At 42.7% G+C, this 18507-nt stretch overlaps 1 protein-coding gene across 2 annotated transcripts in view; it reads right to left on the bottom strand.

Annotated features, from left to right (window-relative positions):
* The window catches only part of TGDS (TDP-glucose 4,6-dehydratase), a 48150-nt gene that overhangs the window by 24527 nt on the left and 5116 nt on the right, over positions 1-18507 (bottom strand). For both annotated transcript variants that reach the window (XM_083168794.1, XM_083168795.1), the window contains exons 2-7: positions 13053-13119; positions 8600-8668; positions 7882-7972; positions 4447-4589; positions 2168-2266; positions 593-652 (exon numbers count right to left, since the gene is read on the bottom strand). In XM_083168794.1, the coding sequence (XP_083024920.1) occupies positions 593-652; positions 2168-2266; positions 4447-4589; positions 7882-7972; positions 8600-8668; positions 13053-13119 (529 nt within the window). The remainder of the gene's footprint in view (positions 1-592; positions 653-2167; positions 2267-4446; positions 4590-7881; positions 7973-8599; positions 8669-13052; positions 13120-18507) is intronic.

Genomic DNA, 18507 nt, shown 5'->3' with positions numbered 1-18507 from the left:
TGTCCGCTTTCAGTGTCTATTTTATGTTGCTATTAACACATATTCTGCAGCATGAGCAAGACTGAATTATGTGCACTGTAATATGAATGACCACAGGTACTCTACCTCCTCTATTAGGACTGCAGTTGGAAGTTCTTTTATATGAATAAAAGCAGGCCAGCAGTAATAAAGCAGCTCTGTATATAACATGGAGAGGCATAATCATAATCTGCTAATAAGGAAAGCTGCAGCGTCTACACTCTTGTGATGGAGATCTACTTATTTAGCCCTATGGATGCAACTTGTGATCAGTACAATAAGATAATGTTTTTTGTCTAGTCTTCAATATAGTGTTCAGATACCAGCCATTACGAGACGCTGCTGCTACACTAAACGGTGAGCTAGTGCATACATGTAGTATCTCTATGTAGTGACTATATGATAGACAGCCTCTAGTTATCTCCAGCTGTCTAGCGCGGTTATGGTATATTACATCTACAATGTCTAGGTCTACAGTCATATGGTCCACCACTAATGGGTGACAGTCAACAGGTCAACATTGTACAGTATAACATTATCCTTTTAGTACAGATTTCAATGATACAGTACATACTTTTTCAGGATACTGGTGTGGTCCATACACATTGCTGCTTCTGGTAATAACAACTGGAAACTTGAGAGAAACAAGAGGAGTAGAATTATGACCAAGCATCTACACAAATGTGAGCCAAACGTGGCATCATGGACCATACAGATAGAAATATAAACAAGTCAAAACGTAGACAATGTTAAACAAACAAAATGGGAGAAATAAAAAATACATCTTTTCATCAGACTTGTGTACATTATGTATATTAAACATTCATGCTGAGGTGTGCCACTGCCACTGGTAATAACCTTTATTTCATAGCCTTCCCTGGTAAATAACAGGCAGCACAGTTATGTAAGTGTGACCTCATGTGGGGGGCAGCAGCGTTACAAGGTCATTTGGAAGAGTGATCTGGGGCTTGGGCAGGCATGACACAAGCCTTGCTGGCCTTCCACTAGAACAATATTGTGTACGAATGCACAATTTTGATGGGTCGTGTGATCGATTGTGTGCACATCGTGAGGTATATCAGTATGATGTGTGGTTCCGTGGGCCGAGAGGTCGATCCTCAGATCATATATGATACACACATGATCCATCGGCTTTGAGTGTGGTCAGAAGCAGATCGGATGTGATTTTAAAGCACATACAATTGCTTGTTCGATCTCTCTTACGACCTGCGTACAATCAGGTCATATGCAGGTCGTTCTAGATCACTACTTTTGCTAGGGTGCAGGATGATTTAAGTTTGGTTAAACCTTTACAAAGAAAGACCACACCAGCATGTATTTCTGTCATTTCCATGGCTACCAAAATACAGACATTGCATTTCCACATTTGGGACACAACACTGACAATCAATGGGGCAGATGTATTAAGCCTTAACAAGAGATTAATACGAGGAGAGATAAACGTCCAGCCAATCAGCTCCTTAATGACTTTTTTCAAACACAGGCTGTAACATAGCAGTTAGCAGGTGATTGGCTGGACGTTTAGCTCTCCTTATCACCCTTGGATTTATCTCTTGTTAAAGCTTAATACATCTGCCCCATTATTTTTTACTGACCGTCAGCAAGCGCTCTACTATTATTTCCGTGTGTGAGAGGTGGACAGATAAAACATAAATCCGAACACAGGTATATACAATAAAGCAATTGTAGCACCATCATTGACAGAAGTCGGAATGCACATAAACTGCTTTAACAACTTTTCTAGTATATACAAAAATATACATTGTTTTTGTAGAAAAAGAAAATTAATTTAACAGAACAATTCTCACGAGTGTAAGAATACTGCATATGCTGCTCAAATGGGGATTGGCATCAATGTATTTGTGCTTTAACTCTGGACAGATTACTAACTGTAGCTTTGCAGTGTAAACAATTTGAGCATGAAGAAAAAAAAATGACTGACAGCTGGTGCATTGCAGAGCAGGTGGGACACTTTGGTCTACATCCTAAATACATCCAGCAGTATAAATAATCATTTCACACTTCACAACATATGGCTATGGGATGCTCCATTTACACATGTACCCCGATGAATAGAGCTAAGACTCCCAGTGCTAATATATCCTTGGCTCTCTCCTTGCCTCCTTACCTTGTATCTTTCCCAGAAAGACAGCACAAAGCCTTCGGCAGCTGCCTTAGATGACGCATATGGATTCGTTGGCCGATTTGGTGATGTTTCATCAAATTCCTAATGAAATATGAATTTTTAAAGATGCCAATGAAGTGAAATAATGTGCAGAAAACTGGGCACAACATTCTGTAATAAAGAGATTCATTTACATAACTTCTGTACAGGGAATAGCGCAATCCAATTCTTCAGATACATTGTTTACACCAATGTGACCTCTAACCACTTAGAATACGTAAAATGAGGAATAATTAAGCAAAACAAAATATGTGTGAATCCATTATCACCAATAAGCAATGATGCCGGATCTTCAATGCAGACATTTTAAAACACTTTGGGACATTTTTAGAGAAACCCAGTTGAGTATAAACATTTGGTGGCAAGAATAAAAAAAGACACGAAGCAGATATGAATAGGCTGCTTGTAAGCCACATTGGCTTTTAAACAGCAATACAGTATTGCATACAGATGTGTCCTCGTACATTAATGCCGCTCTCAGCACACCAGGTCCCAGCCATACTTTTTGTGTTACTTTATCTGAAAATACATCTTAGTCACAATGGATCACCAGTAAAATGTGCCGATTCATTTAATATGTGACCCTTGTGTGTGGGAGAGAGGCTGAGAGGTCGATTCAGACCCAAACGCAGAAGAATATCGGATGACCACACATGCTCACAGTTTGCAGTGCGCATGCACGAGCCCCCCCGTTCGGTCACAGCCAGCGATGACCTGTGAATGTAGGCCGTACACTGGCTGATTGACAGCCTGCCAGCATTTGTGAAAAAATGCAGATGGGCCCAGACATTGGGAGGTAGGGCCACTAACATCAGCAGTGGCCCGACCTCCCCAGGGCCATCTCAGCGCCAAGTAAATCTAGTATTAGATGCACATGGGGAGGGGAGGTCCATTCGATGGTGCATCCTAGCCGCATTTTGGTGCAACTAATATTCTTTTTCAAGGAAAAAGGCACAAAAAAGGCAGTTTGAAGCTAGGAGTATGAGGACACATTTGCATGTGCCTGTGCTCTGTGTTTGTCATGAAGGTTTACGGTCCGGGTGGAGCCCACTTTCATGTACTGTACAATCACACAGACCTCCAAGGTTGTGGTTTTAAGGTTTATTTTAAAATAAATTTGTTCTTTCATCATATTTGTTATTGTACTAATCAAGTTGCTACCTTTATGCAAGGAGCCTTCAAAGGAAGGAAAAAGCCCTAAACCAAATGCTGGAATATGATGTAGCCGTTGTTCTGACAGGTTTGTTATTCAACGGTTCTGGGATACAACAAGGAGATTTACAAAAGTATATCGTTTCTGATGATATGTGATGCCCAGACTTTTTCTGTGGCAGTATGTAAAGACTTGAGTCAAAAACTGGGCAGACACTTAAGTAATTTTGCCCCGATTTCACCCAATTCCAATGCATCGGGCCGAGAAAATCTGGGGAAATTGCATGTTTTCCAGATCCAAACCAATCCGTGGTCCCATGTACATCGCATCAGAGCTCCTGGGTGGCTAAAGGGGGATCTGATGCGACTTCTCCCCTCAGAGAAGTCACAGTAATGTATGGGGGCCTAAAGGCTAAGGGGGATATTCAATGTCAGGGGTACGGCTGTCGAGCAACTCGACAGCCATGCCCCTGTCCCGTTCTCACTTTGCTCGACTTGAGCTCGGCAGTCGGGATTCAATGTCCCGGTCACCGAGCAGCGAGAAAGGGGCGTGGCCGCGAGTTGAGGGCGGAAATAAGACGAGCTCCGGCCGGGAGCTCGCCTATTTACGGCTTTTCTCGGCAGAACGAGCCGGACAGCTAGTGATGTCGGGCTCTTTCTGCCGAGAACCCCTGTTCAATACTGTCGGGGAAGACAGCATTGAATAGGGCCCCGCAGCCATCTCCCCCATCGGAAGATGGCTGCGGGATCACGACAATCATTGAATACCCCCCATAGCCGTATTGTCTTTTATTTACAATGGAGAACACTGGCATATCCTCCATAAAATACAGAAAGAATTATAGAGTAAAAGGCATACAGCAGCACCAATGTGGTTCAGCACCCATGGCAGGTAGTGATGAGCAGCAGAGGAATGTTAACGCTATTTCCATAGGCTGCACATACAAGAGAGGACATGATTTGTCTTGCATTGCATTATAGGGTAAGCTGTAAGATGATAATGTATGGAAAGATCTATAGAATTACAAGGAACAAAGTAATACAAACAGATCTGCAGAAAGTACTATTACCTCATCAAGGCTACCGCCGTATACTTCATCTGTACTAATGTACACAAACTTCTCTACTCCAACTTCATGAGCAGCATTAAGAAGAACATGGGTTCCATACGTGTTCACATAGGCAAATTTAAAGGACTCCAAAAAGGAGAGATCTGCAGAAAGAGAGTCATAAGAATCTAAATATTTCACATCCTAAAATACAGAGAAGGTAAGTAGTGTAAACATGCAAAAAGCAAAGCTGATGTGTGGCTGCTACACGTTTTCAGAATAATTTGTTTCCGAAATTTTCAAACAGGGTGCCTTAGATACTGGGGTATCCTGGATTCACAGCTCAGGACAATACCAAACTATTTATGGTCAATATGAAAGGCAAACCATTGCAAGTGGCCAACATACATAAAATATGTGGAGAAAGAGATGCACAACCTTGTCCTCCACCATATAACTGTCCTACAGATGACAGGTAAGCACAATTTACAATTTGTTTTGGTAGATCTCTCAGTAAGAATCGTTTAGCCTAGGAGTGGGGTGACACAAATGCTGATACTATAGTGTGTAGTGATTCAGAGCAGTTTGTGAAACACTGGCCTAAAAACTGCCCCATCAACTAATACCACTTTCAGACAGCAAATACCAGGTCGCACCCGGGATTAGGAGACGGGTCCATCCCAGGAGTGTGACGTCACTCGGGGTGAGGCTGAGCTTCGGCGCCTCACCGGGAGGAGACAGTGCTTGGAGCTGACAGCACTGCCTTATCCATACTGTTAATGGGACCCGGATCGCTCGACCTGGGTTACCCTTTCACACTGCACCTGACACGGGTCATAGCCATGTTCAACCCTGGTTGTCTCCGGTGAGGGAACACTGGCGATGATGATATTTATGGTCCCTGCCACGCACCGCTATCACTGGCCCCTACACACACACACAGCGATGTAGGGTAATCTCCTCAGATCGCTTAGAAAATAGCTAAAAACCTTCCCCTCCCCACAGCCTAATCGTAACTCCCCCAATTAGTGCCTAAACCTAACACACCCCCTTCCCTGGCAGCACCCTATCTCGGACCGCATACTCAATGTTGGCCTTCGGCGTCCTGAACCACTCAATGTTCTGGGATGGCATTAATGGTTATCAGACAGGTGGTAAGATTTCAGAAAATGTAAATAAAAATTAACAAAAAAAAATTAAAAATCAAAACCAGTGTAACTGATCAAATCCTATGTATTTGAAATATAATTAAATGTGTATTATACAGTGCATCTGGAAAGTATTTCCAGCACTTCAATTTTTCCACATTTTGTCATGTTACAGCCTTATTACAAAATATTTTTTTCCCCTCAAACTTCTACACACAATACCCAATAATGAGAACTTGGAAAAAGCTTTTTGGGGGGAGATTTTTGCAAATGTATTAAAAATAAAAACTAAGAAATCACATGTAAATAAGTATTCAAAGCCTTTGCCATAAAGCCCAAAATTGAGCTCAGGTGCATCCTGTTTCATTGATCATCCTTGAGATGATCCTACAGCTTATTTGGATTCCACCGGTGGCAATTTCAGTTGATTGTACATGATATGGAAAGGCACACACATATAAAAGGTCCCACACTTGACAGTGCATGTCAGAGCACAAACCAAGCATGAAGTCAAAGGAATTGTCTGTAGACCTTAACAACAGGATTATCAGAAGGCACAAAGCTAGGGAAGGGGACAGAAAACTATCTGCTGCTTTGAAGGTCCCAACCATCAGTAAATGGAAGAAGTTTTGAACCACCAAGACTCTTCCTAGAGCTGGCCGGGCCTCTAAACTGAGCAATCTGGGGGAAAGGGCCTTAGTCAGGGAGGTGACCAAGAACCCAAAGGTTACCCTGTCAGAGACACAGCATTCCACTGTGGAGAGAGGAGAACCTTCCAGAAGGGCAACCATCTCTGCAGCAATTCACCAATAAGGCCTGTATGGTAGAGTGGCCAGACGGAAGCCACTCCTTAGTAAAAAGCACATGACAGCTTGCCTAGAGTTGGCCAAATTGCACCTGAAGAACTCTCAAACCATATTCTCTGGTCTGATTAGACAAAGATTGAACTCTTTGGTGTAAATGCCAAGTGTCATGTTTGGAGGAAACCAGGCACTGCTCATGACCAGGCCAATACCATCCCTACAGTGAAGCATCATGCTGTGGAGATGTTTATCAGTGGCAGGAACTGGGAGCCTAGTCAGGATAGAGGGAAATATGAACACAGCAATGTACAGAGACATCCTGGATTAAAGAGCAAAAAGATGTGGAGCGCCAAAAGGAAATGTAGTTGTTAAATAAAATTAAAATAGGTTTGATCAATTGGGTATCACAAAAATGAACATTTAATTATCACATCAATTAAAAACATATTTAATACAAATACATATAAATAAAACCTTAATTATTGCACTTGTGAGAAGTAGGCATATAGTTTACCGCTTATCAAAGAAATTATAAGGAATAGGATACTTAAGTGAGTCCCGCTTGTTCCAAGCACTGCTACCTTCTTAATAGAAATTTGTAGTCCACAGGTGGGGAAGGGCGAAATGGGGAGAGGGTTCGGAATCAGCTTGTACTGGTGGGGATCTGTTTGTCCTGCTGGAGGCCTTGATGTTGGTTTCCACTGGTGGGCAAGATTTTGAATACCTCACTGCTCGGGTAGGGCTCCAGAAATTAGCAGGTGTTGGGTCCCAATTTGTACATCCAAGTCGGAAACGGCTGAATTCGTAGGGGGGCAAAAAAGCGGTAGCTGGTTCAAGGGGTAGTTGGTTGGTATCCAAAGTTGTAGTCACAAGTAAAGACAAGGGTAGACCTGACGCGTTTCGTTGCACTCTGACAACTTTATCATCCTGGATTAAAACCTGCTCCAGAGCGCTCTTGGAGAGATGGTTAATTTCAGGGCAACGACCCTAAGCACACAACCAAGATATCGAGGAGTGGCTTAAGGACAACTCTCTGAATGTCCTTGAGTGGTTCAGCCAGAGCCCCTTAAAGAGATCTGAAAATGGCTGTGCACCGATTTCCCATCCAACATGATGGAGGTTGAGAGTTGCTGCAAAGAGGAATGATCAAAAATGCCCAAATATAGGTGTGCAAAGCTTGTGCCATTATATTTCAAAAGACTTAAGACTGTAATTGCTGTCAAAGGTGCATCAACAAAGTATTGAGCAAAGGCTGTGAATACTTATGTACATGCGATTTATCTTTATAAATTTGCTACATTCTTCCCCCAAAATTTTTATGAGGAAAAATTAATTTATTCCATTTTGGAAGAAGACTGAAACATAACAAAATGTGGAAAAAGAGAAGTGCTGTGAATACTTTCTGGATGCAATGCATGCAACTGAGCAAGTTTTTCATATCTACTGTACAGTAAGTGGGCGGTAACAAACGAGATTGATTAGAATTTCCCAAGGCTTTTGCTCACCTACATGAGTTTGTGCTGCAAAGTGCAAAACCACATCTACGTTTTCTGTTTCAAAGAGCTGTTTTATAAAATGTGAGTCACAGATATCTCCCTAGGGTGCAAAAGGACAACATTACAATACAGAATTAAAATAAACAGAAAATCACACATCAGGTTATCTGTAAGCAAACTAACTAAAATACAGACTATTTTAACAGCTCAATCACCACACACCAAGGAAGCATGTACCAATATTGCACTGGTTAACCCTTTGAATGCAAACGTGCTGTGAGAGATCCACAAAGTATCCGCTAAAAATGCCAGCGTCACTCACAGCGACTGTTATTTTAGTATAAATAAATATAAATACAGCCAAGTCAATTAATTGAAGTTTAGTTAAATATTGCACCCAAAAACAGAATGGTTGCTGTGAGTGGCGCTGCCATTTTTAGCTGATATTTTGAGGATCTCCCTCAGCAACGTTGGCACTCAAAGGGTTAAAGACAGAGAAGGATGGATGTACCAAACTTGGAGAGACACAGTGGTGATAAAGTACCAACCGGCCAGCATCTACATCTACAATGTCATTTCCATTTTAAAGGCCAAATGTATCAAAGCTTGGAGATAAAGTGGAGAGGAATAAAATACAAGGCATCTCGCAGGCTATTACATTCCCCACCCCACATAAAATAGTTAAATATGGTAAATTATTCACTAAATATGACACTTGTTACCAAACCTGCAAGAACTTGTAGTTTGGTCGATCTGCGATAGCATCAAGATTTCTTAAACTGGCACAGTAATCAAGCTGGGGAAACAGAACACTCTATAAACAAATACCACTTATAATACATCATTTACATATTTCTCACCATTTATATACACCTAAACCGTACGTAGTGTGATTATTTCACTGTGCATTAGGAATTCCTTTAAACAGCGACATTTCAAAATATTTAGGATGGTGTCAGACCTTTATTAAAAACAAAAGTTCCCCCTTCCGAATTGCACGTAGATACACAGCAGTGCATGAGTTATATGGGTTTTGCAATAACTTCCAAAGGGCGCCAGGATGTAAGATTTAAGCATCTAAGGGTTCTGTGTACTAAGCCTTGGGGAGAGATAAAATGGGTGGAGATAAAGTACCAGCCAGTCATCTCCTAATTGCCATGTCACAGGCTGGGTTTGTAAAATGTCATTTAGGAGCAGGTTAGTTGTTACTTTATCGGCATCCACTTTCTCTCTCTCCAAAGCTAGACCCCTAAATATTCCACTCAGTGGAGATGCATAAAGTGCAAATTGACTGGCTTGACAAGCACTGATCTCTAATATGCCTGACTGAAGCCAACACCTTCTAAGTAATGGTGTGTACACACGGTGAGATTCCTTTGCTATTGGACTAAAATTCGATTGCTATGCAATCTTTGCTAATTCATTTGCTATTTACATACAATTCATATTATCTACATTCAATCTGCACCATATAGTCATTGCTGCACTGTCTATTTGGCTTTCGATTTCAGCTGAACGGGAGCACGCATCGGCATTTAATCGGGATAGAAAGCTTAAAAACATGTTTTATCTCCATTCTATGTCTATGCGAATCTGATTCGATTTTGACTATATAGTCAAAATCGAATGACAAATTGTACCGTGTGTACACAGCATAACAGTGCAAGCATAAAAATCCAATCTGGAAACACGTCAGGTTTTGGAAAGATAATTTAACAGCCAATGAAGACAGAAGCTACACTTAATCTAGACCTTGCCTCACTGTTATGTAGGGTACACACCAGAACGATTTGGCCTCAAAACACCAAATTAAGATACAATCTCAACAGATTGTATGTAAATAGGGCATGTTTTTAGCCATTTCTGATCCGATCCGATGTGCGGCCCCGCGGGTCGTTTGGTCGTTTCACAGATCCTACCCGCAGAAGTAGTCCAAGGGGGCCCATTAATGTCCCACATGTTGGGACTTGTGGCTCGCCAAGTCCCAGCATGCGGGAGAGGCCTGCTGGGACGCCGGGGACAGCTCTGCGCTTCAGCCCTGGACGAGTGAAACCTTGGGGGGGGCTTTATTGAGGGGGTCCCCACTCCCCCAGGGCTGACCAGTCACGGTAAGCATGGTAAAGTCTTGAGGTCAAGCAAAAAGTCTTGGCACTGTGACAGCTCCGCAAAAATCTTTTTACAGCTGTACTCTGTGTGTTTGTAATATGAACTTACAGTACATGACAATGTGGGTTCATCTCTATATGTCTAGTGTCTGATTGTGTGTCTCCGAAACACTGCCATCTGTTGGCAGCGAGTGAAGCTACATATCTTTCTCTCACATATATGCACAAACACAGAGGCAATCATAAAGTAGCAGACTAGCTCTCGAAGCATTTGCTTCGAGCGGGCTTACTAGCATGTTATATAAACATTTCTGTATCAATGGATATGAAGCTAAAATAAGTATCAGGTTGGCTGAAACTGAGAGCTAGTTGCTGTTGTAAGACGTATGGTGTAGAAGATGGCCTCCTAAGAAGATAGCCTACATATTGGGGCCCCTTACACCAGTTGGGGGGGCGATCCTCCGCTATACCACCGGATGAACGTCGGGAAGCGATGATCAGTAATCCATCCGGTTATCAGAGAATCAGGATTTTTAAGCATGTTTAATATCCCCGCTCCCCAGTTGTGATGGTCAAGAAAATGTGGAATTGCCCAGATAAACAGCTAGTGGATGGGCCCCATAAGAGAAAGAAAAGCACATCAGGGAAGAGGGCCCTGCTCATGAGAGCTTACAGTCTAAAGGGGAAGGGGCAGACAGACAGGGGTGACACAGATGCGGTGGAGACAATGAGTATGGAACACAGATTCAGGATGAGAGATTGCTGGCTTTGATGAAGAAGTGGGTCTTGAATGCCTGTTTGAAGTTTTGAAGAGAGGTGGAAAGTGTTATGGGGAGAGGTGAACAATGCAACATATAGGGAGCACCACATACAAAATGTTGTAGACAGGAATGAGAGGAAGTACTCAGCAGACAGAAGAGGTGGCATGCATTTGTGGAGTAAAGAGGACAGGCAGGAATGTAAAGCTGAGATAAAACAAGAGGCATAAATAGGAGAGGAATGGGCGAGGGCCGTATACATAACCGTGAGAAGCATCAACTGGATTCTGAAGGGGAAGGGAAGCTAGTGTAGGACTTGCAAGAGTGAGGTAGTTTGTTTGGAGAGAAAGATGAGCTGGATAGCAGCACTGAGGATAGATTAGAGTGGGTATAGGCATTTATCATGGAGGCCAGATAGGAGATTCCAGTAGTACAAACTGGAGATGACCAATGAGAGAATGAGGGTCTTTGTAGCATCCATGGTAAAAAAGGGTCTGATGTTTTAACTAGAACTAGTAAATATATATTAACCCAGTCCCAAATACTATATCCTCCTAAAAGCTTTATAAAATATATATTAACCCCTTCAGTGGTGGTTTTTTTTTAGGGAGCGCTGCTGAACTGTGTATTAGCCGCTGCCCGGCCCTGCCCCCAGCAACCGGCGTGACGTCGCTGCACAGTCATAGACTGTCACACAGTCGGGGGAGGGAGATGGGCCACCGAGTAGCCAGAGCCGGGCAGCGCTAAAGCTGATTTCAGCTTTCAGCTCAGCGGCGCTGCCCGGCTCTAACCAGCGGTAATCACGAGAATTTTCCAGGCTTGCCACTCTGCGCAGTAAGGCATAGCCCGGAAAATTCTATTCTACCGCTGGTTAGAGTCGGGCAGCGCCGCTGAGCTGATGGCTGAAAGGGGTTAACAGTAAAATGTATGATTTCAAATTCTGAATTCAGATGCTAACAGAAATGTCTAAACTGCCCAAAATAAAAAGGCTTACTATTCTGAAAGCATGTTTAGCTCATACAATAAATGCTAAGCCTTTACAAGTTAAGTCTCCCTTCTCTGTTTATTCCAAAATAGAAATATTTAGAAAACCATGATTTTTCTGAATATTTCGTTGCCCCCACCCCCCTCCCCACCCACTCTCTTTTCATACTTACCTCGTCCCCCAGTATCCCCGGTAGACATTGGAATTCTCTTCAGCGGCATCCCCAGTCCCAAGGATGCATTGCACGGGTGTGCAAGTGACGTCACCGGCGCACCTGCATAATGCACCCCTGGGACCGGAGATGCCACTGCCACTTTTTCCAAAATCCACAAAACTCCCTTTTCTAAAATGCGCATGGTCCCGAGCATTTTGGATAAGGGATACTCAACCTGTATCAGACAATGTGCCAGCCCACAATTTATGGTACCCCTATTCCCGTCTAACAAAAGAGCTGTGTTTCTTAAGTGGAATAAAAATAAAGTGATATTTTGTAGTCAAATAGTTTTCAGCTCCAACTAGACAACATTTAGGGCAGTATTCAATGAGAAAAATTCGCTGTGATTTCTGGAGAGTTTGTGCTTTTCACGCGGTGGAGAGAGGTTTTTTTTCTCCAAAGGCGAGCCACCCTATTCAATGTGAAATATTCTCCGTCTTTCTAAGTGATTCTCGCCGTCTCTCTCCGTGTAGAAATTCTCCATCTTTTGATGGAGAGCAGGAATGTGAACTTTTAAACTAAAAGGGTGTTTTTTTTTAATTTTGGTGTAAAAAAAATCAGGTTTTTTTTTCTGTGAAGGGCCATGTTATTTTTATTCATGTGCCTATAGCACATGAATATATATTTAATTTAAAAAAAATATATTTTTTTACATTTTTTTTTTTTTACACAGTGCAGCCAGCAGGGGGCCGGAGCGCTCGAGCCGCTCATTAGATATTCATATATTCACTGCACCCGATGCACGTTCGGGTACAGTGAATACTGGGTCCCCCGCTGGCTATAGGGGGGGCAGCCTGTGCTGCCTGGGTCCAGGGGAGCCCTGCTCCCCACCCCATATCCCCTGCAGCAGCCAAGAGAGACTTTAAATCTCTCTTGGCTGCTACGTCCCCCGGCTCCCTGACAGCTCCCTGCCGCGGACGCTCGTCCGCTGCAGGGGTTAAGACTCGCCGCGAGTGGCGGCGAGTCTTTAACACGTTGAATAGGGGGAGCAGGAGGCTCCGGAACACGGAGAGTGCATGGCGAGAGAAAAAATCTCTCGCCATGCACGGAGAATAATTGACATTGAATACTGCCCTTAGAGATGATTTTGTATAATATACAAAGAAAATACAGTTTACCTTATCAAGATTGATAATGAGATATTCAGGAAAGTCTTCGACCAGTGAAAGGATCATATGGGATGCTCTGCAAAACACAAAATACCTGCAGGCTCACAAACATGTATTGGCACAAAATATTTTATTTACAGAAAAGTATTTTGGCAAAAGAGTTTCTATAGGCTCTTCATGACAAATTGCTTATGTGCGACTGGTCAGTCTATTGCATTTCATCTAACGGAGTTTGGAGAAACAGCAATAAATGGCCAAGTGATCAAATGATCACCTGTAATCTTGAATCCCTGATATATGACATGCATTAATGTGTATATACACCAAAACCTAACTATGTGCAAAATACATATCAAAACAAAACCACTGACTTCATTTAGCAGTCAAATATATATAAAGCTTAATGGGTAAGTGTACTTTACTGGCTTATAAATGGTGCGACTACAGAATACATTACTACCTACAACTAAGTAGGTTATTCAGTGTTGGTCATTAGTTACGTTTTGGCAGGAACAGCATATTTTGTGCCTAAAAAAAAAAAAAAGAGTCAAATTGATTTAGCCTATTCAAGGTCATATTTTATTGCCAGTCTAAAGCATTCTGCCTGTCAACTCCTTTCGTTTGCCTCTAATTGTTAAAACTCTGTAATGTTAACCTGATTTAGTCTATGATTTAGAGATTTTGGCCTCATAACATGGACACAAGTTGACACAAATGGGCTTGAATGGCTACTAAAGGTAACCATCCTCACCTGTGATCTGTTTACTTTTAATCAGTGAGTGTGTGTGTGTGTGTGTGTATAAAGGGTCAGTGAGATTCTGGGCTCCTGAAAGACCCTTGCATCTTTCATCCAGTGCTGCACTGACGTGTCCGGATTCTGAGTCATTCGGAAAGCAAAATAATTCTCAATGGAACTGCGGGAAAAGGTAAGTGAACTGTATAAAACAGGAAAGGGATATAAAAAGATATCCAAGCAATTGAGAATGCCAGTCAGCAGTGTGCAAACTCTAAGAAGTGGAAAATGAGGGATTCTGTGGAAACCAAATAACGGTCAGGTAGACCAACAATCTTTGCTGATGACACAAAACTGAGTAGAGTAATAAGATCAACCGATTATGTCTCTGCGCTTCAGAATGATCTTAATAAACTAGATGAGTGGGCAAAAAAGCGGAAGATGAGGTTCAGTGTTGATAAATGCAAGGTTATGCACATTAAGAGACATAACCAGTGTGATGGTTATAATCTAAGCGGGAGGCATTGAGTAATTCAGTACTGGAAAAGAATCTAGGAGTCCAAATAGATAACAAACTGGGGTGTAGAGCTCAATGTAGTATAGCAACAAAAAAGGCCAACAGAATTCTAGCATGTATAAAAAGGGGTATTGAAACTAGGGACTCAAAAGTAATTATGCCTCTGTACAAAGCATTGGTTAGACCACACCTTGAATATGGAGTACAATTCTGGGCCCCACACTAAAAAAAGGACATCATAGAATTGGAAAAAACACAAAGAAGAGCAACAAAGCTTATTAAGGGAATGGAGAATTTAAGCTACGAGGAAAGATTGAACAAATTGGGACTGTTTCCACTACAGAAGAGACGTTTAAGGAGGAACATGCTCAACATGTACAAATATATTAGGGGCCAAAATAAGGAACTGTCAAGCGCCATTTTTACTGCAAGGAAGGGCTCTAGGACACGTGAGCACTATGGAACTCTCTTCCAGGTGAGGTGGTGTCAGCTGACTCAATAAATACGTTTAAAATAATGTTGAACAAACATTTATTGGTAAAAAACATCCAGGTAGAGAACTGGAAATGAAATTACTACAACTAGCACTATTCGATAAAAGGTCAGTTCAATTAGACACACATTTTACACCCCAAAAGTATCTGAGGAAATGGGATGCTTTCATAAACTCCCTACACCAACAGCAAAAAGTCAGAGTTACTCTACATATCCTACCAACCCAGTCCCTAATACAACAAAACAAATAAAACAAAGCCCACTATACTGAAATGGCATGTCTAGCACAACCTGCTCATACCCATTTCTTCATGAAGCTTTATATGATACGACTGCCCTTGGAGATGACATCTGCCTAGAACATCTGCGTATAATAAACAGCTTCAATAGTTGGATCCATAGATATTCGTCCAGCGATTTGAAGAAGATTGACGGGTCCCAGAGAGAGAAGGAGAATCCAAGAGAATACTCACCCCCCCTTACTTAGCATACCCCCAATATCTTCTTCCCCTCTCTGTCATGTCTGTGTTTCTAGCTTATTACCTATAAGGTCTTACATCAATATTAATGAGCGGGTCCCCGCTCTGGCGCTGCTGGGGATAGTTGAGCTGACAGCCGCTGATGGCTGTCTAGGCGCTATGCAGCTCGGCAGGTATGTGTTCCCTGTGTGATAACTGTACTGTCCCTCCTGTATTGTTGCCTGCCTGGCAGCTGCATTGACCAGTGGCACCGCTGATGGCTGCCTAGGTGCTGTGCAGCTCGGCGGGTATGTCTTCCGTGTGTGATAACTGTACTGTCCCTGCTTGTATTGTTACCTACCTGGCTGCTGCAAAAAACAGTGGCGCCGCTGATGGCTGCCTAGGTGATGTGCCGCTTAGCGGGTATGTGCCCCCTGCACCTATATCACCCAGGCTACTTCTAGCGTATACCTGTATGTGTTCGTATATCTGTCACTGCTTAACTGAAGCAAACTGTCTGTTGCACAGCAATCCAAGTCAAATTCCTAGTATGTGCAAATACACATGGCCAATAAATCTGATTCTGATCTGATTCCGATAAGTAATGAGTGTGGACCCGGCTTTCAGTGAATATTAATGAGCGGATCCCTGCTCATTACTTATGTGTATATCAGCGCAAGTATACACCTTCTGTGCTAGAGCGGGGACCTGCTCATTAATATTCACTGCGAGCCGGCTCATTATTACTGTGAGTGCAGAATGGTTCTAGACAATGTTTGATCTTCCGCCAGGAAAGCATTCTGAATAGGCAGAATATCAAACTGGCGGAATATATTCCACCCGGTGGCCTTCAATCCCATTGCTTATTTTTCGCCTGGGCGAAAAATTCAGCATTGGAGACACTGCCGCAAATTCAAGTACTTTGTCGAAGTTGCGGCCGTCTTTGCCCATCCAGATTCGCCCCCCAAAAAAGGGAAAATACATCAGCGAAAATGGACTCAAAATGTTTGAGAATGCAAAAAAAAAAAATCGGCAATAATTCGCAGATTAGTATTCAATTGCTTATTGAATACTAATCTAAGAATTATTGCTGATTTTTTACCTGGAAAGGGAATTCAGCCAGGATTGACCACCCCCTACTTATGATTCTATCCAAATATACCAACAGTTATTGCTAGCCTAGCAGACCACTTGAATAGGTCTGTATCAGTGTTTGCCTTCTTCTCTTAAAGGGCAGTTCCACAGAACAAAAATTTGAGGGGAGATATTTTAGTAGCAATTTAAGAATAAATTGGTGGCTCCTTGTATCGTTTCAATCATGTGTACACCAAAAAGAAAACGGCTAAAATAGGCCCAAATTGCGTAGTGTATGAATTTCGATCTGATCCAATGCAAGGTCTCGTGCGCATCGGATCGGATTCGGCGGTTGGACGGTCTGCACATAACATAAATATTATATGCAGCTAACAATGCGGCAGGGAGCGAGATCAAGGGAGCAGGGCCCTGTTGCGGGGAGCCGGATGGAGTGCAAGGGCAGGCGAGCAGGGCCATAGTGCGGCTGTCTACACATAAGATAAATCTTATGTGAAGCCATCAATGTCCGGGGCCCTGGTGCGGTGGGCGTGGACCAGAGTCCAGGGTAGCGGCAGGTGGGGAGCATCGCAAGAATAGGAAAAAAAATCTTGTCCAAAAGACTGGGCGGCCGCTGATTGGCTGAGAGTTCAACCGATCAGCAGCAGCCCAGTCTTTTGCATAGGATTTTCTTATATTATACCGCAACTCGCCGGCTGGCGCTACCCTGGACTCTGCTCTCCTGCTGCTACCCAACCCCCCCCCCCCTGCCTTCTGGGATACACGTGATAAATCACATCTCATTGAGCTCTACCAGGGAGCTGCCGGGGTAGCTCAGCGTAAGTCAGGGCCGACAAGTCGGCCTAATGTCTGGGGGCCTTTAGGGCTTTTTCACACGCTCCGGCTCCTGCCAGGAAGCCATGCCGCACACAGCAGTTTACAATGGTGGGGATGGCCACAGCCTGGCAGACGTCCCTTCCAGTGGTGGGTTCCGGCTGCAACCGGGCGGCCGGGGTGTCCATTATTTGAGTCCATTATTAACTGCTGTGTGTGGTACGGCTTCCTGGCCGTGCAGGGTTTCCCCGCCGGGCAGGAGCCAGAGTGTGTGAAATTGCCCTCAGTGTAGAAATCACAAACTGATGGACCCACAACATTCAATCATTTTAGCCAAATTCCATTGTTCCAGGTAACCATGAAATTATTGTGGTTGTCCAAATAGATAAAGTTTAGCTGCATATACTGTATTTGTTTACAGTTTCTTATATACCGCGGCATATTCCGTTGCGCTTTACAATTGTAATATATAGGTTAAATCTGTCTAAAGCCCTAGGTAGAGTGCGCAAACAGTCTTTAAGCACATTTCATCTTCCACATCCGGAGGCTGCGAGAAGAAATGTGTCACCCTGCAGCACTTGCACCTAAACAGAGCAACGATTGATTTGCTCAATATTTGGCTTATTTTTCTTTCTATAAAGATGTTGAGTCCATGTCTAACATCCCATGCAAAAACCAATGCTGAAGAAACACTCCTAGATAAGCATCTACGTCTATTACTACAGTGAATTTGCGCTATAGTGTTAATAACTTAAGGTTCTGATTAATTATGTCAAAAAGTAAAATTCAACATCTTTGCACAGATGCCAACAATTAGGAAGTAATGCTGACACTCAGGACAAAAATTAGAAGAACACATTGACCTTTATTCTAGTAGAAAATGGAAAATGTACTATCCATATGGGTGAATTAGGTGTCACTATAAATGGAGGATTGTGAGCGTTTAACGGACTTGTGTAGCACATGCCTGCGCGGCAGCTGATCTGCCAGGTCTGCAGACTGAAACACCAGAGGAAGTTACATCGCTTGCAGCATTTCTAAATGCCAAGAAATAATTCTGTACAATATGTGAAGGCACAAGACCCTCATAAGATCAAGTGATCCTCTCCAGGGGCCAACAGTGCACATACTTACAAAGGCTACATTATCTTGAGGAAATAAAATATTTGACATGAAGAGACGCAATTTAGACCAAAATAAATAAAAAAATAGGTAAACCACTTAATGACCAGAATCATTTCCATACAGCTTACAACTTGTACTGATTTTTGGTTTACCAGCAAGAACTTATTTTGACTGAAAATGTACTTTTGATATAAGGCTTTTTTGTGGCAGCATATTGGAAAAACTATAGGT

This window comes from Crinia signifera, chromosome 2, assembly GCF_055691185.1.
Source record: "Crinia signifera chromosome 2, ASM5569118v1, whole genome shotgun sequence".
In the NCBI taxonomy this organism is placed as follows: Eukaryota; Metazoa; Chordata; class Amphibia; order Anura; family Myobatrachidae; genus Crinia; species Crinia signifera.
This window is presented reverse-complemented; position numbering and strand designations above follow the sequence as displayed.